This window comes from Channa argus, chromosome 13, assembly GCF_033026475.1.
Source record: "Channa argus isolate prfri chromosome 13, Channa argus male v1.0, whole genome shotgun sequence".
NCBI lineage: Eukaryota > Metazoa > Chordata > Actinopteri > Anabantiformes > Channidae > Channa > Channa argus.
In genome coordinates this window covers 4,811,223-4,836,253 of record NC_090209.1, presented here as the reverse complement: position 1 = coordinate 4,836,253, position 25,031 = coordinate 4,811,223, and the positions used below count along the sequence as shown (strand labels likewise).

At 41.1% G+C, this 25,031-nt stretch overlaps 1 protein-coding gene across 1 annotated transcript; it reads left to right on the top strand.

Moving 5' to 3' along the window:
- The first annotated feature begins 9,857 nt into the window (after positions 1-9,857).
- On the top strand, positions 9,858-22,215 carry LOC137139258 (coiled-coil domain-containing protein 30-like). The gene is made up of 2 exons (XM_067526265.1): positions 9,858-11,882; positions 21,898-22,215. Exons 1-2 carry the CDS (start codon positions 9,858-9,860, stop codon positions 22,213-22,215), a joined length of 2,343 nt encoding a protein of 780 aa, XP_067382366.1.
- Positions 22,216-25,031: the final 2,816 nt, after the last annotated feature.

Below are 25,031 nucleotides of genomic sequence, written 5' to 3'. Positions count from 1 at the left end.
AGCTGGAGGACGAAGTGGAGCAATTAATCTTCATGTGCTCTGAAGCTACATTGTGTAAAAGTGATGCTGCTGCTCAGAGGAGACCATAATCACACCCAAGTCCAAATCTAGGAGGGCTAGAGAGAAGAGATCTACAAAGCTGGCGTGCAAAGCGAAGCGAGGGAGGGTTTGAAAGTGATGCGCTGTGCATTGGCTTGAAATTTCTTTTTGAAGTTGAACCACTCAGACAGAATCCTAAATGTACTTGGCAAACAGCCTGAATCTTGAATGGATCTCCATGCAGAAAAGCTCCTTTAACGAGCTTCTAGTCTCACTGGAAAGACACACATACTATCTGGTGTCACGTCTGAGTCGCCGAGGCTTTCGTCACGCGACTTAGCAATCGGACAGAGGATGTCAAGCTCACTCTCTGCCGAACGTGTCGCTGGGTGGTGCTGCAATGTGAAATTTCTTTAAAAATGTTCGAAAAGGTTAGCGAGGCCCGAGATAGACACTGACAGGTCAGAGGTTTCAGAGGCTATTGCCTTGAAGCCGATACTGCTCATCAAAGAGGCACCAACCTGTGTTTGTGCGTGTGTGTGTGTGTGTGTGTGTGTGTGTGTGTGTGTGTGTGTGTGTGTGTGTGTGTGTGTGTGTGAAAGCAAAATCTTTAAGCTCTCAGTTCAGTTCAAGAGAGAACAATGATTGAACAGAACAGAGTCATTTCCGCTTCTGTGCCCTGTGGTCACCAGATAGCACTTCCAGCTGGAGACGGCAGACAGATTAGGTCTCATTCGTATGCAGGATGCAGGAACTGCTGTCGTTCCCTCTTCGCTGCCAGCAAGTGATTACTTGTAGAGGAGAACGAGGGGTGACGATCAATTTGGAGAGCGAGAAACTAATGGCATTTCGAAGTACACGGCCTTGATGTAAAGAGATCCACCTTACTGCCTGATCTCAAACAGGCAGGTGTTACGAGGCTGCAGAACCCCAGGGGGATACACCGGCTCTCATGTGGTGGAGTTTCTGTGAGCACTGGGGCAGTAAGAGAGCAATGTCTGTGCAAAGCAAAGTCATGATACCTCTTGCAAGTTGTCAGTTTTTTTTTTTTATGTGGTCTGGTTTAAGCATAGTGCATAAATAAGGTCTGTTATGAAACTACCATCACAGCAAAGCTGCAGCATTATGACACAAGCAGAAACAACTGACATCACATTCATCTCAATCCATGTGCAACAGCATTACATAATTCAAACACAGGACAATAAAGTGGTTAAAGTGGTTAGAAAAGTATAACTTAAATAATCTGTACTTAAAAAAAAAAACACTACCACTCAAGTAATATTGCACAATAAAACACTGTGTACTAATCTACTATATAAGCTGACAAATAAAAAAATGCAGATGAATGTAAAGCCTGCTGTGAAAGGATGCAGTGTTTGATATTGACATTTTTACATTTACCTAAATAAGATAATGGCACAGTTGAGTTTGTATACCAGCTGTAAACTGCTGACCAGAAGGTGAGCGCTTATTTTGAGCACAGAGCGAAGGATGTGGGCTGGATCATTTATAGGTACCTGATACTGGATCCAGACTGTAGAATCTAAACTATAATAATACAGTTTCTACTAAGAACAAAGTATTTCAGCATGAGCAACTCAAGATACTTGATTATTACTATATTATTTATTTATAATGAAGTGGTGAGTATTACACCACTTCACAAACTGTCCAAGTTACACTACAAATGCAGAATATGCAAACCAATACTATGTATGGGACAGTGATGTACAGTGTTTTCATACATCGATTTGGAGCATTAGCAAATGAAATGTTTGCGAATGAAAGGAAAATTATGGTGATGTATTTTACAACAGAAACTTCATCATGAATATGGAAACATTTCATCTAACAAAGTAATTTCATACAAGTAACAGCTTAACAACACACAGCAGTGACATTACATCTCAAATGAAGTTTTTTTAAACTGTTTGATTCATACTGCACAATAACACCTGTTCTGAACTTAAATATTACAAATGTATTTATCAATGAGCTGTTGGTCCCAGTCTGGAGGGGCAACTGTAACTGTACACGTTTGTTTGAAGCCCATGCAACTTCCAGTGTTTTTAAATCGTTATTTTGAAAAAACTAAAAGAGGCTGCAAGGTGCTCAGAACCAAATCAATAAAAATAATCAGTTTTCGGGTGATATTTAATTACCAAACACATCAGATGTGTGAATGTTTGCTATCATTTGTGTCTCCTGGAGTAACTGAACTTAACTGCCCATCAGTGGTGCTGAAAGCACATCGAGCTTCCACTTATGAAGTCAAATCAAGATAGACACAGATATGTTCCTTTAGCCACATACACAAGTGCGTTACATTTATTGACGAGCAGTGGGAACATAATAAATGACAAGGTTACATAATTTACTAATGTACTGATGATTTATTTTCCTTTATGTTGTTCTCTGCTGTCAGTTTAATTTAGCAGCGCTCTCGGCCACTTGGTGATGATTCCTGATTACTGAATAATTCATTCAGTGACTTTCCGGCAGCATGCAGTATGGGCAGATTAACTGCCAAGATAGTTTTTTATTCATTAGCATTTTGGGTTCCCCATAGATTAATAAGCATTCAGCCTTCAGGCGAGCTGTCTCCACTTCCTCACATACAGTACCAACATCTTTGCAAACTGCAGTTACACAAGCTGCTATTCAGAGGCCTGATTCAACAATCATCATTTTTGTGGCTTTGACACGCACTTTAAAAAGGATGAACTGACTGCACTGGTTGAATGATTTCATGAGCTAAAGTGTTGAAGTGTAATGAGGCTCGAGACTGAAATAACCGAATATACATCTATTCGTAGCAGTTGGTTACTAAACAAGGCTTATTTGCCAAATGCATGTACATTAGAGTGAGATTCATTGTTTGGGGTGGAGCCCACTTGTTAAGGTAAAACACGACAAGATGAAAACAAGTGCATCTGTAGCAGCAGCAGGATCAGCACAGCCAGCGGTGCATCTGGCTACACAACAGGGCAAATGGCTTCATTACCGAAGGGCACTAATTAGGATTAACGAGGCTTCACAACAAGTCAACATCCCTGCACTTAAACCTCTCTCTGTGGCAGGTTACTGTGGGTTTTCTCACACTCATGGGAACTAGTGCATAAGACATTTCAAAAAGTTCAGTGTCCTAACTGCAATTTATCTACTTCATGAAGAACATTTAATGCAGCAGGGCAGCAGATGAAGTGGACTTCTTAAACTGAATGCTGTTTATTGATTACTGTTTATTGACTCAGAGGATTAGTTTGACATTTTATATACTTGTTTCCTTTGATGATAAAAAAAAATCTATATTATGCTGCTACAAGCAGAGCTTTACCTTAGCATGAAGGCAGGAAGCAGGAAGAGCTAGTCTGGCTCACACACTACTCACAAAAACTTAGAGATATTTGACTCTCGGGTGAAATTTCAGAATGCATCTAAAATGCCCTATAACCTTTACAGGTGAACTTAATTTACCTTCTCCAAACTTTTGAATGCACATGTCCAACTGCTCAATGTTCCAGTGCTCATTGTATAACATGCTGTACTCTACCAAGGTAATTAGCCGCAATATATATACATATGTATATATATATATATATATATATATATATATATATATATATATATGCCAACCAACCCGACACTCAATAAATACCAAGGACTGAAAGAAGAGTTAGAAATTATGTGGAACGTGAATCTCCCCATGGTAATAGGCACACCGGAAACTCGGAAAGTAGCTCCAGCAGATTCCAGAAACAATATCTGAGATATCTGTAAATGCTCTGTCAAGTGTTTTGCGCTGCTTCTTATTCACCCGTTCACACTCGCAATCACACACACACTCATACACACCGATGGGGGAGCTGCTATGCACCTGGTCAACAATGACCGGAAGCAACTAAGTTGGGGTTCAGTGTCTTGCTCAAGGACAGAGATCGAACCAACAACTATGGACGGTGGACGACCTGGTGGCTGTAACTTCCTGCGCCACAGTTGCCCCTGTGCTGAAGTGTGTTGTCCTAGGAACAGCTAAGATCCTGCAGAGGACCAGGCCTCTTTTCATAATAATGAAAACATGACCAACGTCAGCCCTTACTTACATTTACCATGCTGTCATTATATTAACTCCAATATCTGGGCCTCCAACAGGACAAAGTGCAATTTATTAAATCCCCTAAATCACAGCTATAGATATTTTATAGTGCTTGTTGATTGATATAAATATTTTTAGCTGCGAAATGTCCTGCTGTGTTTACCTGCTGACTCTGTCTGTCTGTCCACACCTGTTTGGACTGAACAGAACAATGTCCACTGGCATTTTAAAGCAGTGAGTGAACAAACCATGTAAATGTGTAGTAGCTTAAAAAGCCAAACTATTAGCTGAAATGTGCTAAAAGGCCTGTTGAAGTTTGGTTGCTACAGTACAAGTGACCCCTTTGACATTGTCATAGTAATATTACATTAAATGAGGCATTGTAATCAGTAATTGTGTCTCTTAACACTTTTCTTTGCCCAGACTCAGAATGCGCTGCAATATGAATTCAATGTTATCAGCCAGGATATTGTAGTTCATGCCAAGGCTTTATCACCAGCTGATTTAATAACATTGGTAAGTGGAAAACTGCCGACCTCTTGGGGAAAATCCCTCGTATGCTTTCATCCTACTCAGTGGAAGCTGGGAAGATGCTGTGTTTACTCCATGGTTTTCTTCCTGTCATGTGCTGTACGAGGATCCTAAGAGAAAAGCAACATATGTTAAAAATGGCCTCCAGGTCAAAGAATCACCAAAGTGACCACTTACGACTTAATTTATTCAAGCCAGAAGCCAAAAAACATGTGCTGATACTGTGTTTTTACCATGAACAGCCAGAGCTACAGTAGTCTTTGAAAATGCTGCAGACTGTGCTGATATATGAAGTTGGTGTGATAGTGCTGATTCAGCTTGAACTCCCCAGTGAAAATGCACAAAAGCTTTTAAGTGTCTTAATCTGCTGTAGTCTAAATGTGCTGAAACCAAACAAAGGTTAAGGAGCAAGTGTAGAGTGAGGAAAATGCTTTCTGTTTTTACAAAAAAGCCTCTTTAAGGAAGTAGACTGAGCTAAATGTATTTTCTATCCTCAGTTTTCTAATATCTGGAATGTTACACTCATTCCATGCAGGACAAAAGGTTCTGTTGTGCTAGCTCAAAATGAGCTGGAGTCTATTGTCCAAAACTCCTGGATCGATGTGTTTCATTTCATCGAGTGGATGTATTCTGGCAGTAACAACAGCTCACGTCCTCAGCACTGAATGAAGACAGTTGGTTTTCCACTACACTGCTCAAAATAACCTTCTCACTCTCCCTCTCCTCTGCTTCTCTTTCCTTTCACGACCTTTCTCGGTTTTCGGATAAATCCACAGAAATATTACCCAGCAAGCAATAAAACCACAAGTCTCTTCTGGCCATGTTCCCTTTTGCCATTATAATTATCCTGTATCATCTGGGTCAGACAGACTGTAAATCATCACTGGAACATAGAATCCATCTCAAAGGCAAAACCAATATCTTTTCAATTTAAACATAGCTTTGACAACCATAATCTATTGTGAACACTTAAGATGTTTGTGATACACTTTCTAAATATTGTAGCTTTGAGGTAAATCTTGTGACAATCATTTTAATATGTGCTGTTTTTAAGCAACCCTGTCACTTAAAAATGATGCTGCTGCGGCATGTGCGTAACAAAAGGCTGCAGAGAGGAACACACACCTGAGTGAAAGAATAAATGAAAGTAAAGATCCTTAACTGTCAGAATGCAACCGCTAGGGGACACAACCCAGTGTCCTCTTGTGCTAGTCCCAAGTCTGTATAAATGCAAGAGGGTTGTGTCAGGAAGGGCATCCGATTAAAACACATGCAAGACAATAAACATGCAAATCATGGCTTCCACACAGAGTCTGACTTTCTTAGCGGATCGTTTGGGGCCTGGGTTGAAAACTACTGTTGGTCAAAGAAAGAGAGGAGGAAGGTGTGTTCATACGCAGAGGAAATCCAAGAATGTAGGACTGACAGTTCGGACTTTGAATGTTGCGACTAGGACAGGGAAGACTAGAGAGTTGGTTGAGATGATGTGTGTCCAGGAGACCAGGTGAAAAAGGCTAGAAGCTTGGGAGCAGGCTTCAAGTTCTTTTACCATGGTATGGATGGGAAGTAGAAATGGAGTAGGAGTTATCCTGAAAGAGGAGTTTGTGAGGAAGAGTATAGTAATAGTAAGAGTATCAGACAGGTTGATGAGTCTAAAGTTGGAAATTGAAGGCGTGATGTTCAATGTTGTTAGTGGTTATGCGCCACATATAGGATGTGAGTTAGAAGAGAAGGAAAAATTCTGGAGTGAGTTAGATTAAGTGATGCAGAGCATCCCCAGAGGTGAGAGAGTGGTGATTGGGGCAGATTTCAATGGACATGTAGGTGAAAGGAACAGAGGTGATGAGACTGTGATGGGCAGGTTTGGTCTTCAGGACAGGAACGCAGAAGGACAGATGGCGGTGCACTTTGCAAAGAGGATAGAAATGTCTTCCAGTAGAGGCAGAAACATAAGGTGACGTATAAGAGCGGAGATAATAGGACTGGTGGACTACATCTTGTGTCGCAATGTAATCTGAATGAGATCGGTTACTGTAAAGTATTGGTAGGGGAGAGTGTAGCCAGACAACACAGGATGGTGGTGGGGAAGATGAAGAGGACTAAGGCAGAGCAGAGGACGAAGTGGTGGAAGTTGAAAAAGGAAGAATGTTGTGTAGTTTTCAGGGAGGAGTTGAGACAGACTTTGGGTTCCTGCATATGACTGAACAACTACATCTAATTTGATCAGGGAGACAGGTAGGAGGGTACTCGGTGTGTCATCTGGAAAGAGGAAAGTGGACAAGGAGACTTGGTGGTGGAACGAGGAAGGTCCGGAGTGTATATAGAGAAAGAGGTTAGCTAAGAAGAAGTGGGACACTGAGAGGACTGAAGAGAGTAGACAGGAGCACAGGGAGATGCAGCCTAAGTTAGATGGAGGCACATGATTCACTGTGGGGACCACTGAAAGGTAACAGACCAAAGGGCAAAGAGGAAGAAAGATCATTACTGTAAGGATCGCTAATTTCTTCAGGCTTTTATTTTGCAGTCACTTCCTGTTCCTGGTCCCTTCATTTTCACACCGCTTTACTAATCGGTAATGAATTTCACCTGTTCTCACTCCTTACCAAGCTGCCAGATTGTCTGCATTCTCACTGCGACTCTCCAAACGTCTTCCAGTTTATCCGTCCATAGTTTGGACCACACTAAGCTTAAGACCTGACTCTACCTGCTGCCTTGTTTTGGGACTTACAGCTCTCCCTTGATTCCCTCTGTGGCGGCTAAACAAATGACAATAAGGATAATGACCGCTTAGTGAGTCGGTCTACTAAATCTCCATCCTGCCTTTGCCAACTACCTTCTCTTTTAAATACCTTATTAAACTGAGCACTAGTGTCTGGCGCGTTATTGGGTCCACACTTAAAACTCATCCCTTACATTCACGAGGCGATGCCAACTCATTTTTAAATCAAAGTCTGCCCAAAGTTAGACAGGAAATGTAACTAACACAAAGTACCTGGAAGAAGTCTAAATAAGTCTCTTTCCCCGGCAGATTTTTAAAAATTAGACAGTTCCCATTGTTGATCAGCTGCATGTGTCTTTTCCTTCTCTCTGTCGCTCTGCTGCAACTTTAACAAACACACACAGAATTCTTCCAAAATAAGTCTGAGGTGAAGGGGAAATCAGGTTAATCTGCTGCATGCGTATGTGGATTTCCAGCTACGAGATTCGTTAAGTGCGTGTAAACACTGGTTGCCAATTTTACAGAGAAAGCTGGTTACCATGGTTACCGAGAACCCTGGTTACTTAAGTGCATGCAAACGCACTCAAGGTTTGACTTAAGAGTCAAACCTTAAACCTTAAGTTCCCTGTGTGATTAGTTTCAGGCAACTAAACGTTTTAAAGGTTAGAGAGAGAAGCAAATACCATCAACAAAAGTAATTTTCCAGTGTAAATGGAAACTCCAACCTGTTTGGATGCATTTGGGGGACACATTTTGACACAGGATTTGCTAATAAAATGAAACCAAACAGCAAAAATACCGTTTAAAGGACACTGAGTATTATTGGTGCTTTCAGAGGATGAGCAGTAGCTTCCCTCATCCTCTGAGAGCACTTCTTCAGAGCCTTCTTTTCATAGTACATTTGCTGATTGGAGACTTGTGCTTTTAATTTTTTATCTACTAACTTCCCTTTCTGTCTCTCAGTGAGCAAAGTTTGATGTATTTACAGCAACTTCTGGGAGCTGCATCCTGTTTCCAAGAAGCCATTAGAAACATTTAGGTAACAATTTCCGTCTGAAAAAGCTCTTCAGCTAAAATGAATTTGCCTGACACTTTCACGTAATTGTGGTGCCATGTTTCCCACTTTCACCACGTCACTGCTAACAGGAGGAATTAGCATAGTTGTCGCACAGATTTGCTTTAATGTGATTACTTAATAGACTGCTCGCTTATTTTTCATTCAAGTTGTCATAAGGTTTTGTATTTTTAAATCCCCAAACTTTTACAAATAATAAAAACATTTTTGGGATTTTGGACATTGATGCATTTTACCATTAATCACACCGTTATGTCATGTTGACAGATGCTGCATTGCTTTCTGTTCAACAGTTCAACAAGTTCACCCTAGCGGCTCCCGTTCCCTGAATCCGCTTCACCTAATAATTCAACAGGTCCCTCAGCTAACTTGCTGGCTGTCATCAATCCCAATAATGCAGCTGTTTTGAAGCACTTTGTTCTTCCTAGTGCCTTATTATCTTTGGAGACACAACTAATCAAAGAGACATGCGAAGCAGCTTTTTTTTCCTGCCCCCACTGGATATTGAAAGGTGAGTTTTAGTGGTAGTTGTATTTATGTGGTGTCTCTGTAGTTCTACTGTTGTAGATTGAAACAAAAGCCACGAGCTTCAGTGCAGAGAGCTTGCTGTACGTGTGCTTGTGTGTGCATGCTTGTGCACGTGCATTAGGTGGGAGGAGAAAATTGGAAAACATTCCTATAAACCACCGTCTACACTAATATCTCACTTGGGCACCCTCGCTCAGACTGCTCATTCTCCAGCTGCTGCTTTTTAATAGGAAGCCTTTGCTGTGTAACCGGACAGTTGGTGGAAAACCACCGGGAGTCATTTAACGACGGAATGTGGGCTTCTACATCATGAAAGTGAGAGGGTGACATTTTACTCCGTGGGATTTTGCAGTGTGTGGACTCATCGCTTCTGTGCTCTTAAAATGTTTTTATCAAACAAAGTACAAATACAAAGTACAAATACTTTATTAGCTTGGTTAATTTAAGTGTCCTGCGTTGAATAATACCCAGCATACCTCATCTAACGAGAGGTCAAAATATACAGTTGTAAAAATTAAAAAAGAGGAACAACAGTTGATTATCACCTTCTACAATCTATGTAGTTATGTGTTAATGTTTAATGTTAACGACTCTTGATACAAACTTTCCCTTATTCTCACATAGATTTGTTTCTAGTTTTGAGCTTGAAATCTTCTTTTTGTGTTGTTATGGCAACGTATTGCTAGCAACAAAAACGCATTCAGTTGTAGAATGGATTCCGCGTAACGCTTGTAGTTGAAGCAGTGGTCTGAAGGGTCACTGCGAATTGAGATACTAATTGACTGTGAATTGACTAATTTGTTTATTGGATTACTACTTTATCAATCTACCATAACATTTACAGCCCAGAAACACAAACTAGAATTATGGATAATGAAGAGGTGACGACAGAGTCCGACCAAATTTGTACACGGCTCCAGGAGGACCGCTTGCCTCCAGGGACAACTTCACAAGACGATCAGTATGAGCAACTGGCATTGGTATCTTCTCAGGAGGACCTCAGAAAAATGGGCTTGGCCAGCCCCACTGCGCAGGTGGCTTACTTATTGAGGGAGAGGATCACACTGCAGGAGAAGCTGAAGGCTGCTGAGACGCAACTAGAAAGAAGGGGCCTCACGGGAAACTTCAGGGAGGTTCTTCAACATGAGTATAGTGACCACATGATGGAGGAAAAGCTAAGGCAGCAAAAAGAGGATATGCTTAAAAGCATAGATGACATGACAAAGGCCCACTATGAGGAGGTTTCCCAGGAGCGAATGGAGCACCAAAGGTTGGAGCGGGACCTGGAAGAGGTGTCTGGCAACCTGTTGATGGCTCAGCAAGACATCCATAGACTCGCCAATGAACTGGTGGCTGCTAAAAACAACATATACCCAACTGAATCCGAACTTCAGAAAGCGATGCGGGACTTAGACGACATGATGAAGAAATTAGCGGAATTGCAAGTCAATGATACAATAAAGCTCCATCAAGCCAAAGAGCAAAACAACAGGTTAGATGCTGAGAACAGAGCTCTGAGGGAGAGAGTGTGCACTTTGGAGTTTGAGAAGAAAGCTCTACTGGACCAGTTGGCAATAAGTGATGCAGGCCAAGATGTTGTCGCTGATCAGAGCATGAGTGGTGAGCCACTAAATAATCTGTGTATCTTGTCAGCTCCGGTAATGGATCAGGAAAACAAGCCTGAGATACTTTCCCTCAATGAGCAGCTCTCCTCCATGAAGCAGCCACTTAGTAAGAGTGAGGATCAGCCTGGATCTACCTCAGAAGAGAGGGAGCTACACAATGAGGAAGAGAAGAGCATTGACCTGAAAAGACAAAACAATGTGTTGGAACACGAATATTTCAAGCTTTGTGAACAGCTGCAGCAGGCCCAGGCCAAGCTGACCGAGGTGGAGCAGAGTGTCCACATTCAGGCAGCTGAGTTGGAGAATAATCAGCAAAAAATGAGTGATTTGCAGCTGGAAATGGCACGCAACTCCACAAACTGCAGTGCCTTTGCCAATCTGCAAAAGGACCTGCAGGCAGACAGGTCAAAGCTCACTGCTGTTGACAAGAGGGTGTTGGAGCTGCAGCACCAACTAAAGAGTGTCCAGCACCAGCTACGTGTGGAAGAAGCTCGGGCTGGTGAGAGCATCTGCATGGAGAGGGACAACAAATATCTGTCTGACCTCTTGTCAGCCATGAGAGCCCAGAAGCAAGAGGAGGACATGAGCAGGAAGCTGCTAGAGCAGCATAACAAGGACCTGCAGGAGCAGGTATGTTCCCTGGTGCTAACAGAGTCCTCCCTGACCAGGACAAACGCACAACTTAGCAACCGTGCCCATCAGCTGCACACCCATTTGGGCATCCTGCAGACCGAGCTTATTACGGAGAGAGAACAGTCAAGAAACAGCCAGAACTCAATAGGCAGATTGCAGGAAGAGCTGGAGGACAGTCAGCAGGAGTGTGACAGACTGCACAGGAAGCTGCAGCAGGTCCTACTCCAACTTGACACAAATGCAAGGAAAAAGCTTCAGGCCAAGCAGGTCTTACTGAAGGCAATTGCTAAGAGGAACCAAACCATCCAGAAACTGGAGAATGACCTGGTGTTGGCCTTAGTCCTCTCACAAAAGGAGAAAGAAAGGATCAATGCAGTGATGGAGGTAAATGAAGAACTTTTGCAGGAGAAGAGAGAACTTATGCGCAAGATAAGTAGGGCAGAGGAAATAGCGAGCAGCAGCGTGATGAAGGCCGCCACTGCCCAACACGGGGTCAGTCTCTTAGAAGTGGAAAACAGACAACTTCAGGACAGGATCCTGAAGCTCTGCAATCAAGTGAGTTTCTTAAAGTCATCATCAAGCCTGGAGAAGCCCAAGAAAGGGCTCCTCTCCTCTCCTCTCTCGGAGAGTGACGTACAACCCCTATTCCAAAAAAGTTGGGACAATGTGTAAAAAGAAAATAAAAACAAAATGCAATGATTTGCAAATCTCATCAACCCATATTTTATTCACAATACAACACAAACAACATATCAGATGTCGAAACAGAGAAATTTTAACATTTCATGGAAAATATTAGCTAATTTTGAATTTGATGGCTGCAACACGCGTCAAAAAAATTGGAACAGGGGCAACAAAAGGCCGGAAAAATAACTGCCACAAATCAAAAACTAATGGAGGAGCATTTCACAACTAATCAGATTAATGGCAACAGGTCAGAAACATTACTGGATATAAAAGGAGCATGTCAGAGAGGCTGAGCCTCTTTAATGTAATGAAGGCCAGAGGTTCACCAATCTCCGACAGACTGGGCCAAAAAATTGTGGGACATGTTCAGAATGTTCAACGTAAAATTGTGAGGTCTTTGAAGATCCAACCAACTTATAATAAGAAAATATTCTGAGGATCAGGAGGAATCACTGTGTGCAACGGACGAGGTTGAAGGTCAAAACTGAATGCGCGGGATCTTCGGGCCCTCAGGCAGCACTGACAGGCAGGATACTCTACTGGACATCAGTGTATGGACTCAGGAACACTTCCAGAAATCCCTGTATGTGAAGACAGTTCACCTGTTCAATCCACAAATCTAAGTTAAAGCTGTATCATGCAAAGAAGAAGCCAGATGTGAACATATTGCAGAAACACTCCAATGTTCTCGGGTCAAAGGTCATTTAAAAAGGTCTGAGGCGAAATAGAAAACTGTTCTGTGGTCAGATGAATCAAAGTTTTAAGTTGGTTTGGGAAAACATGGAAAAGAGGAGAGGGACAATCCAACTTGTTAGCAGCCGAGAGTTCAATAGCCTACTTTTTATTTTTATTTTTATCAGCCAAAATGAATAATTATGTTTTTGTGCCACATTTACATTTGTTTCAGTATTTTATTAAAATAATAGGGTCGTATGTTGAATACAAATTTAAAGAGCAACATTTAAAGCAATGTTATTTTGATCTGCTAATCACAGATATAAATTAATTAAATTCCCATTTTGGTTAAATTTAAATTTCTATACTCAGATTCTACTGAACATTTTTCGCAATAACTGTATTTCAGGGACATTTTTACTGTTTTACTGGACACTTTATGGTTTTAATCTACATAAAACTCCTCCTCAGACTCCTCACTTTTTACTGTGGCAAAAAACTTCCGATCTCTGTCTTCCTGACCACCTCTGCTCTGCTGCTCCTGCCACTAAATCTTCTTAAGATTCTATAACTGATAATGACTGTTTTTGTTCATAAACTTAAGAAATGTGTCTGTTGTTTCATTAATGGTCGTTTCGCTGATCAGAATTATGTGACATGTTTTCTGCTTTTTATTCAACAAACCTTATCACTGCACAGATCCCATGGAAACATAAATGAATGTAGATGTTAATGTGTGTCCCTGTTTTAAAGTATCATGTCATTTATTTGTTCCAGTCTTGAGTTGGATTTATGACAAAAAAAATAACAATTTTCACCCGATTAGTTCTTTGTGTTCACCTCTTTTAGGCGTCCTTCTCTTTACGTTTCTGATTCATCCTGATGTCTCCTCTTCCCCTCCTTCCCTATTCTCTTTACGAATACACAATCTTTCTATATATGTGGTTAACAGTACAGATCATGGTTGTGGTCACAGAGCTTGGTTAGATTTAGGAAAACACAAACCAGACATGGGTTTGGGCTACTAGAATTACAAGAGTGGCTACTGGAGTAAAGGAAATGAAATGTGTTGCATTAAGCATATTTACATTTTGATACAGGTCATATACATAAATTATAGCATTTCTTCATTATGTTAATGAAAATGTAATTGGCTGCCGGTGCTTTCTTGTAAAATGTATGTCCTGTTGCAAGTTATGTAATATATGAATGCAGTTTCTAGGACACTTGTCTTTGGTATATTCCATTACATGTTTTGTAATAAATCTTTTAGAATTGTTGAAGTTTTGTTTTGCTGCCATTTGTCCCTGAAATTAAAATGCACATCAGGAAGAGAATGTTGTAATGACATCTCTTGATCACAGATAATTGTGTTCTCTCTCCCAGTACAATTAAAATGCAACTTTACTGTCAGTTGCCATAGTGCTTTACTGCATCAGGAAGAAGTGACAGACCAGACACTTGTGTGTCTTGATGACACATCACACTGTGTTTGGAAGAATAATCCTCATGGAAATTAGTTTAATAAGCTATCACTTTCTATTACGGAGCTACCAACCAGCAGGAAGCACAGGCTTCATCAAGAGAAATGATTGGATCCACAGGATTCACTGCAGACACAAACTGTTTATTCATTTGCTTAAATCTGCCTTCATCATGGAGCTCTTCACTTCAGTGTTGCAACTTATTGACTAACAAAATAAAAGCCCCACAAGGAGGATAATGTGTCCCCAACAGCTCATCAGCTCTGAAATTAATAATTGAGCGGCAATGTTTTTGTCCTTTATATTTATTTATTTTTGGGAAGTGAGGGCTAAAATGAGGCAATTTTCTGGTCCATTAATGTGAGCACTTTTGTTTTGACTCTACAATTAACTTAAGTCAGACTTTGCAGAGCAGCGTTGTCATGTAGCTTAATTACTAGCCGCTAAATTGAAATGCTCCTCAACAGTTTGCAGTGCAAGCACAAGACAAAGAGGGGCTCGCTTTCAAATGAACTTTAAGGGCACAATGGCCCCGTTAGGGCACAGTCACATGGATGCAGAGTACAAAGCATTCTGCAGCATAGCACAAAATGCATGTATGATGCCTGTATTCATCCCCTATATGATCCATAAGATTTATCAGCATGCAGTGCCCAGAGAAAAAAGCAAAGCAGGTTGTGTGCGTTGTTAAATAATTTCTGTCATTTGGCTGAAAAAGGCTGCAACCACATTTGAATATTCAATGCAATTAAAGGTCTGCTCTGTGCTTCTGGCCGCGTTAGCAGCAGAATATTTCAGCCAGTTGATCTGTTCTGCTTTTTCAAAACAACCACTAGATTCATAAATTCCTAATTGTGCTGTGGGACCTTGTGATATTTGTGTATGCATGCTCTGAGGAGAGATCACCACTACTGATTCCACTTTTCCTGACCTATTTCCTTTTTATGTAACATTGTGGCTGTTCAGACCTTTTTTCCTGCCCCTTTCACGTCTGCTATTATTCTGCAGATAAGTGCTATTATTGTTTCCATCATACCACAAGTGAGATTTAGACCCCATTCAGTCAAAATGCAGTGGGAAAAGAGTGAGGCTTATACCCAGATCCTTTCTGCTCTTTCACTATTGTCAGGGGAGTTTCTCCACAGAGAGCTGTGATTCACGAATCTTTACAGTTATATAAATATTTGGTGGTTGAGATTCCAATAAAAAAGTAAAGTCAGTTAAATTTTCCTCAGGGAGCTGCACTGACTCATTTCGGAGCGGCTTCATCATACAGTGTGATTATTCTACATGCCAAGGATGAAACATTTCAAATTTAAATGAAAAGAACACTGAACAGGTTTAGTCTTACAGTCATGTTAATGACGAATTCTATTATATTATACTTTTAACCCTGGGCATGTTTTAGTTCACTGTTTTTCCAAAATATAATAAAATGATGCCCGATATTGCCCAAATGCAGTAAAAGTACAAATAGGTGCAACCAGCATCCTAATAAGTAAATGTAAACTGTGTGATATACAACTTTAAAAAGTAGAAAGAATATGTTGTTTGTCTAACAAATGAAAGATTTCATTCAAAAGCAATAAAATGTTTTTTTTTTTACCATGCTAAAAATGTTTCATACACATGCTTTTATTTTGACAGCCTGGCTTGTGCTTGTGCTCTCGCCTGTTGTTCTCCTCTTGTCCACAGACCAGGCTCTACCTGCTTTTGTTCTGCTTAGCACCGGTTCTCCTGTCACACCCACAAACACCAGGTTACTGTTCTGTTGGCCTCCCTTGTAACCAAACTGTCAGTTCAGTCATGCCAGCATCATCCCGCCCACAGCCCTCTCTCACTGCCTGCCGGGAGTTTTTGGTGAACTTGGTTCTGGTCAGCCTCTGTCCTTGTCCTATGACCTGCTAAGGATGATGTTATTGCCTGCAGCCTCCCTGATCTATATTCTTTAAAGACTTTAGTTTTTTTCTGGAGGCTATTTTTGCCCTTCATTTTAAGTTCTTTTTTTTTTTATGCTCAGAGTTTGTCTGCCATGTTTGGATCCCTCCATCCCAGTGTGCTGCATTTAAGTCTTAAGTTTAACAACTTGCCCGCCTAAATTCACAGATATGTTCATGTGTTTACAGTTGGGTGCAAAAGTTTGCATCCCCTTATTTTGAAATGGCAAAAAGTGTGAAATATTTTCAGTACATCAATCGAATATTTAATGTAAATTCTGCTAGTAAACTACCATTAATCTTAAAATCATAACAATGCATAATTACCTAAGTTCGTTTATCATCAAATATCAAGTTGGGTATAAGTGTAATAACAACATAGTTTCCCAAACTTAGCCTTGATACATTATTACTCGGCAGCTGTAGCTCAGTTGGTGTTGGTTGGTAAGGCAGTTGACCATGGGCCACAGGGTCAGTGGTTCAATCCCCGCTCCCAGCTACAAGTCAAAGTGTCCTTGGGTTAGACACTGAACCCCAAGTTGCTCCCAGTGGGTCAGGTGAGCACCTTGCATGGCAGCCACTGCCATTGGTGTGTGTGTGTGACCTATATGTTACCATTTACATTATTTGTTTAAATATAAAATGTTTAAATTTGCATCTGACTTCCTGTGTGTCAGCAGCGGGAGGAAAAAAGACACACAGGTTCAGGTCAGTCTGCAGCATGATGTTCTGACAAGTGCGAAGACCTGTCCTGATGAGAGTAGCATTATTTCATTAATGAAGCTTAAAAACACTTGTCGCACCCACTTTACTGTCCTTTTTACACACAGCTGGTCATTTTTATTGACGCTTTGTCCCCTTCTATTCTAGTAAGGGTTACACTGAGAAGGGAGCTTGTACATTTCTATAGAAAAGTATTTGGGACATAGAGGCAGTGCAGTGTGCTTAATTCTGTGTGTGTGTGTGTGTTTAATTTAATTGTTCTATTGTGAATATTACTATTTAAAAATGCGAGTATACATCAACTAACGGGAGGAACATTTTACTTTATCTATTATTTATGTATGTGTTTGTTTATGTAACTAGTTCAAGTATCTGCAAGCAGTGAAACTTGCTAAGGGACTTTTTACTGTGAGGTTTCCTTAATATGTAGTTTTGACCCTGAACATGTAGATTTGAAGCCTGTGTTGATGTCAGACGACCCTAAATGACCTTTACCTTGAGCGCCAAGGTGCAGGAAGGTAGAGCGGTCGTCCACCAATCTCACAGTTGTTGGTTCAATCCCCGGCTCCTCCGGTCACATGTCGAAGTGTCCTTGAGCAAGACACTGAACCCCAACTTAGTTGCTCCCGGTGAGTGTTGGCCAGCTGCATAGCAGCTCCCCCATCGGTGTATGAGTGTGTGTGTGAATGGGTGAATAAGAAGCAGTGTAAAGCAGTATGAGTGCTAATAGGTAGAAAAGCGCTATATAACTGCAGATCATGTGCCATTTACCAAATTCTGGGGGTTTTCATGTAGTAAGTAAGTAGTAGTGTGTATGTTGTACGATCATTTAGTCTCAGCAAATTAATAAATGCTTTATATCCCAGTGCCATGATCACCCACCTCAACCAGCGGAAATACAATAGGGAAAAAAAAAACCCTCTCTATTTTAATAAAAAATGTGATTTGATTCTGTGTCACACAGTAATAAAGCTCGTAGATTTTCAGGGCTTTGATTTATTAGATATAACTACGATGAATATAATAGGATAAAGTGGTGAAGTGTTCAAAGCTTTATTAAAATGCTGAGACGTTGGACCGTATATCGCTTCATTAAAAGCCTCGGTGCTGTGAATGGATGAGACTCTCCATTTTCTCGCCTGGACGGAAGCTGTGCGTCTGATCTCAGCTCAGACAGAGACTTGAGATAGATTTTTGTGCGACACAGCGGTGGGAATGGTTCATAGGCTCTGACTGGGTGTGAAACAATTAGAGCTTTGGTTGCTTATTATTATTTCCCAGCCCAGACTGGCCCATGAGGACGACTCTGTGAGGAGAATTTCCAAGGCAATATCTAATTGACATGTGCACAGCCACTAGCTGTCTTTTCTCAGCAAATTACAGTTTGCCAGCTCCAATACAGGAATCACTTAAACACATTATTTAATTCTGAAAATCAATAAAAGGGATTATGCCCATTTTCCAAAAGGTGAAACACAAAAAGCTCCCGGCTGCAGAAAATGAGGCTGCTTTTACATTTTCTGTAACGGTCTCAGAGAATCATCCCTACCCGTCCAGCAGCCTGGTTTTGAAGATGACAGCTGTGATCACACAACGAGCATTAATGATCATCTGTTGAATACGTGTGAATGACAACAGTGTGCTTTTAAAATTACAGGCACGTTGCACAACAGCTCATCAGCACTGCATGTCTTGTAGCCGTTAAAGTGATTTTCCCTTGTTAATGTTGCTCCAGATGGAAATAGAACAAACTGTAACTAGTTAGTGTGTAGTTTAACCAATAAAAATGCACCAAAGTACAAAATTATTTGTATGATCTGTATAGTTGTGTGAAAACTACTGATATACTGATGGGTCTAAACCTGTGGGTGTTTATGCTTGACGGTCCTAAATCCCATCAGCCAGTTTTCACTCCCTTCACAGAGAGACATGTGAGGCAGCCGTTTACAACTGTATTCAGAAATGGCACCGACCTAATGGCTTCGGTGAAAAAGGCTCTGGCAGCATGGACATAACCACTGCTAATCTTTGTTAAGGAGTCACAGCAGCAGTGTCATCCACGCACCTCACGCAGAACACGGAGGCGGTGGGATCTGACTAACGTGCGGCTATTTATGGCCGTCAGCGAGAGTTACATGATTAACTGTGTCAAGTGTGGGAGGCAGTGCTTTCACACGCTGGCAAATTTACACCACCCTCTTCCTCTCCACTGATTCGCCCCATCTGATTTATCTAATGGCTTTGGTGTCTCATCCACTGCCTGCCTGCCTGCCCAGCACCCTTCACTCTGTTAATGTGATATGGAAGAAAAAGGAGGAGAAGCATATGCTTTATATTGAACGAGGGAAAATATAGGAATTACAGTTTAGCCAGATGGCGCACAGACAGCTGTAACTACAAAGGATACAGGGATAACAGGCGGACCGGACCGGCAGCCCCAGGTTTGAAGCTGTTCCCGTAGCTGTTACAGAGCCTTGAACCGAATTTTCATGGTACCAACCACAGCAGCTCCAACTGCTCCCTGAACCTGAGATCAGTCTTTGTTTGTCCGTGTAGAATTTAAAAAGATGGATGCGGATGAACAATAGGTGATTGTTGCTGCACTGAACCATGTCTGTGTTGCAGCGTATCATAAGGAGCAAAATCAATTCTCTATTAGTCTATTAAAATGTAACGTTACAGCAACGAATGCAGAGAATTACACGAATTACGTTCAACATGCAAAGACATTATTTTATTCAAACCTTCTCCACTATTTACTGTATTTTCTTTCCCGCAGCTTTAGCAGCAGGTGTTTGTCATATTTTCGGGATACGAGCACACCTGGGCATGTTTTGTAAAAAAAGATGAGTAGTTCTTTATAGTTTACCATATGTCTCTCTGATAATCATTGTCTACCACACACACACACACACACACACACACACTGTGCGCTCTGCTGCACAGAATTTACACTCATGAGTGTGTGTGTTGCTGTAACAGTTGAGCAGTAACAGAATTCATGTTTCACATAAGAGATGGTGTGTTTAACCTGCATGAAGCTAAGTGAACGTTCAGGAGCACATTTGTTTTCTTTTACTAGTAATCAACAGTGTTGATATTTGTTTTATCTCATAATTTTGAATGTGTATCTAAAAAACTGGACTTTCTATATCCAAATATTGAATTAGCATGATCTATTTTTTTTATCATGACGAACTTTTCCTCTTGGCTTTCTTATTTCCTACGTGGTATCCTCTGAGTTATGCACCCGTCAGCCTCCTCCTGTCGCTCCGTAAAGGAATGATTGTTTCAAGCCACCAGATGCATCACCGTACTCCACATCTGGCTACTGTACATCACAGCAGAGAGGAGAGACGATCGCTCGCCACTCTGAGACTCGGATTAACTGAGGGGCTTGGCAGACCCTGCCTCTGACAACCACATTGTTTAAGGCTTCGGAGATTAGCTGAGGCACAGCTGCTGCCAGGCGCTGATACGACTGCTGCTGAATTTACAGCAGGCCAGGTGAAAGGAAGTTGGGTCTGCGTTCTGGCTCTGGCTCTCTGGGGGTCGTTACAGGCGGGTGTGCTCATTCCAGCTGAGGAGCAGAAGGGGGAGGTGTGAAAAAATGCCTGCAGTGTTGTTAGGGCTGTATAAGGGGAAGGGTGCCCAAGCCAGTGATGCCCCCCACCCCCTTAGCAAAGCCAATCTCAATTTTAAAAGGTTCTCATTACCCCCGAGCTGCAGCAATCAGGTATGCCGTAAATCCTTCTCATCCAATTTATTCTGGAGTGGGCTGACACGGAGCCTTCGCACCACTAATAGCTTTCCAAGACCTCCAACCTCAGCTTCACACACACACACACACACACACACACACAGGGCTTATCCACTGATTACAATGGGCGACAAGGGAAGGGTATTGCTAATCAAATGAATTAATAATAACTCCGTGTCATGTTCATTACGTCTAAACTCAGTTCATTCCTCGCATTAACTAACCAGGTCACACCTTCTGGTATATTTGAAGGTGAGGGTAAAATTTTTAACTCTCTCTTCCTTTCACACCGCCTCTTTCTGTCCATCTGTTTTTTTTTGTTTTTTTTTCCCCCGTCAACTGACATTTGTCGAGGCAGTTTTGTGCCGCCTCTTTACATGTTTCACAGCAAGTGAAGTTCAAAGGAGAGAGCTGCCTCCTTTGGTTTTTTTTTTTTCCCCACAAGGAAGCGACAAACCGTTATCTCTGATTAGAAACTAATCTCACCGACAGGAACTCCTTAAATTTCACAACATATGCTCAGGGAGCTCAGCATATGCTGCAGAGGCTCAGAGCCACATTGGCTGCCTGATGAGTAAACTTGAATTCATTTGTTAGCATGAACAAAGGCAAAATGAGAGTGCAGATTAAGGAGAGATACATAAAATCGAGAAAAAAAAATGTAAATGCAACAATATAATTCATAGCATTTTGTAATACTTGTCCTTGAAACTTTCTTCCAAACAAACAAGAGTCAAGGGAGCCCAGACTTTTTTGCTTATAAAAGAAAAGGCCAAATCCTACAGCTACTTCACCGACAGCAAATGGAAATCTGATGGAGATAACATTTTTCCAAAAAGTTCAAACCCTCTAGCACTTGAAATTATTAATTTCAATGTAAAACACTCAGCTAAGCTCTGTCCCCAGAATCCATCTTGCCATTAATTATTAGTGGAACCACTCCAAGTTTGGTCTCATGATGATTTCACAGATGAAGCTTAGGCTTTTTGGCTTTCAGCATTTTCAGATTTATATATGTTTTAGGAAAAAATGTCCCTACACTTCATCCAATCCTCCAAGCGAAATGTGTACGTCTTCATTTTTAACGCTCACTGTCATGAGTATAGCTCACAGATTTTATCCATTAGTGGTCTTATTTGTTAGATGAGCAGTTTTTCTCAGGCCATTACACGGAGGATGTAACCATACCGATCTAGTCCTTCCATTTTTTGACAAAGAGCTCACATGAATAAGTAATAAAGATTTGAGCTGACTTGCTGTGTGCACTGCAGCATTCATTTTCTGCTGTTAAAAGCCTTGTTAGCGGCGCATCCCACCACTCTCTCCCAGCCTAGCATAATTTGAAGTCATTCTTTTCAGGATGCATCGTGAAATTCTCCTAGGAAGCAATAAAGAAGAAGGCCCACCAGCGCCTCTTCTTCTTGAGGACACTAAAGAAGAATCAACCGTCCTCGGATATTCAGGTGAACTTCTATCGCTGTGCAATGCAAAGCATCCTGACCAAGTGTGTCACAGTCTGGTGTGGGAGCTGCTCTGTGGCAGAGCGCAAGGCACTGCAGCGGGTGGTGAACACCGCCCAGCGCATCACAGGGACCACCCTTCCAGCCATGGAGGACGTCCAGAGGAAACGCTGCCTGCGTCGAGCTCGCAGCATCTTTGAGGACTCCTCTCATCCTGCCCATAGACTGATCACTCTTTGACCTCCGGCAGGCGCTTCAGGTGCCAGACTGAAGAACAGTTTTTTCCCCAGAGCTGTCTCTTTACTGAACTCTGCACCCCGCTGATCCCTCTGCCCCCCCATTATAACCCCCTTTCCTGATGTCATTTGCACTACTGGACTGTTTACACATAACTTTAATTTGCACTGCAAACTGTTCGCTTACAGTCACTACTGCACCTTCCAAACATGCAATAACTTACACTGCACTACTATCACTTTAAAGCCTCTGTTCATAATTTATTTGCACTATATCCATTGCACTACTGCCCACCATAACCTTAATTATCGTTATATTCTTACTTCTGTTTATAGCTCACCACAGCCTTGTATATCATTGTATATATCCATTTACAAAATACTGTACAATACTAACCTGATTAGTTGTTCCGAACAATTAGTTGGGTTATTGCAGGTTTTCTTTCTCTCTCATTTTTGTTTCTCTCTCTCTCTTTTTTTTTTTTTGAGAACTATAATTGTGCATTGGCAGTTTGATGTCACTGGGATGTTTTTCATCACAAGTTCACACATCATTTCCAAAAAACTTTGACTTGCAACCCAGATTCAGATGCCACCTTATATAGTATGAACATTAGATGATTGCGGGCAGTCTAAATAATTCAGCAAGTTTAATTTATGCTTTCCTAGCAGTTTGGCTGTCAGGATGGACATTTTTGTCAACAGACCCGGCCAGAAATCACTCCTGCATACGTTACTGTCAGAGGAACAATGCGAAAGTCAGGCGCATCCTGTCTCAAAGTGATGCTGACAAACTAGTTCATGCATTTGTTACTTCTAGATTGGACTTCCCTTCTTTTGGGGGGTCCTAATAACTCCCTAAAAAGCCTTTAGCTAATCCAGAATGCTGCAGCAAGAGTGCTGACTGGAATTACCAAGAGCATATCTCTCCTTTACAAGCTTCTCTCCATTGGTTTCCTATAAAATCTAGAATAGAATTTAAAAGCCTCCTTCTTACATACAAAGCTCATTATGTCTCCCATAGTTGTCCTTCTCCTTCTCTGTCTCCCTCTCTCCGTCCCTTATTGCAGGTGTCCAGTCAAGGCAGGTGGTTGCTCACCCTGAGCCTGGTTCTGATGGAGGTTTCATCCATTAAAGGCAGTTTTTCCTCTCTACTGTCACCTAGTACTTGCTCAAGGAGGATTTGTTGTGTTTCCTCTAAAAATCTGTGTAGTCTTGACTTTAGACAGGAAGTGGAGCCATTTTGTGCTGCCCAGAGGATACATTTTAAATATTTTGGTCATCCCCCCACTTTCTTTCTGGCAGCATAATGACACAAAAGTTTGCACAGTTTTTTGTAATTGCAAGAAAATATATCCTGGTGATTTAAATTGTCCTATACCCTTTTTAATTGTGCTAAAATATCCTAAAACATATAAAATGCATTTTGGAACAGCAATATAGACATTTGTACATGATGATAGAAAGAAATGGCAAAAAGAGAAAAACAAAGAATTTTAGTAAAATAATGAACATATAAAATATAGGACTGGTTTCTTTAGATAACATAAAATTATAGGGTAAAAATTAAAGAGGTGTCTGGTTCATTTGATCACACTTATTGCCGCATCCTTCAAAGTATGGACAGTGTAAATGTAAATGTGATGTCATGGTTCAACGGTGAATGGTTTTTCACATAATTATAAAGCAAATGAAATAAAGAGCACTCCACTAATACAGACTTCTCTCTCTTTGCTGCTGTCAATGCCTCCATTGTTCTAAAAGACAGAGTGGCAACTTCTAATCCAGAGGACTTTTTTTTAAATGTCCTCTCTAAGTTTAAACTGCTAGAAAACATACTTTTAGTATGTTCATGTTATGCATGCGCCATTAGCTTTTGATTCTTTGATAAAGCATCAGGTAGGATCAGAAGAACCAGACACACAACTTGATTTGATCCAATTATCTTGACGAATCAGCATTTTGTTATTTTCAGATAAAAAGATAAATTAACCTGTTATCTTCAGAAAATACACTTCTTTGATAACAAGACAAACGAGCACATTATCATGAGAAATCTGTGTTTTGTTATCTTGAGATAACAAGACAAATAAACCCGATATCACAGGAAAATGAGCTTTGGTATTTGAAGATAACAAGATAAATTATATCACAAGAAAACAGCATTAAAAACAATTACCGGCATGACTGTTCTTCACATTATCCCTGCCAATGGCAGCATATTAACACTGCTGAAAGGACGGCCTGCAACTGCTCTCCTGTTATTAGATAATTATATTTCTGTCTGGTCCACGCTGTGAGCACCTCTTGTGGTGCTCAGGGTCACAGCTCTGTGCCTGCTGAGTGCAGAGTGGCAGCTGCCTTGGCCTGAAAAAGACCCAGGAAGCTATAAAAGACAGTGCCGAGAAAAGCCTGGCTCCATGGCTGAATGGTGACGATCTTGGCAAAGTGAAATCTTTTCAAAAACATGCCTGGCCCACTGTGTTTCCGGCTTGCCTCATATCTACAGATGGTGTTTCATCCGTACTATCTGCTGGGAGGCTGAGCGAAAAAGGACTGAGGCGAACTGACAGAAGTGGAGTAAAAAAGAGGAAGATGTAGTGAGATACAGTAGAGAGAAAATACAAAGTCAAGGCTGGTGTCAGTGATTTTGTCAAAGTCTTAACACAACTTATCTCATAATTGAAATCACTGACTACAATGAATGAATGGTCTCATTTTTTATAACACAAAGAACATTTTACTTTGAAGATCAATATTTTTTATACTATATTTATAATGTCACATGACAATGACGAATGACATTCCACAACATGAATG

What these genes read in the sequence shown, in the direction of transcription:
- LOC137139258 (XM_067526265.1), top strand. Translation starts at nt 9,858, where the DNA reads ATGGATAATGAAGAGGTGACGACAGAGTCCGACCAAATTTGTACACGG. An exon ending in CTCCTCTCTCGGAGAGTGAC is followed by an intron (nt 11,883 to 21,897) that starts GTACAACCCCTA and finishes AAATTCTCCTAG; the next exon opens with GAAGCAATAAAGAAGAAGGC.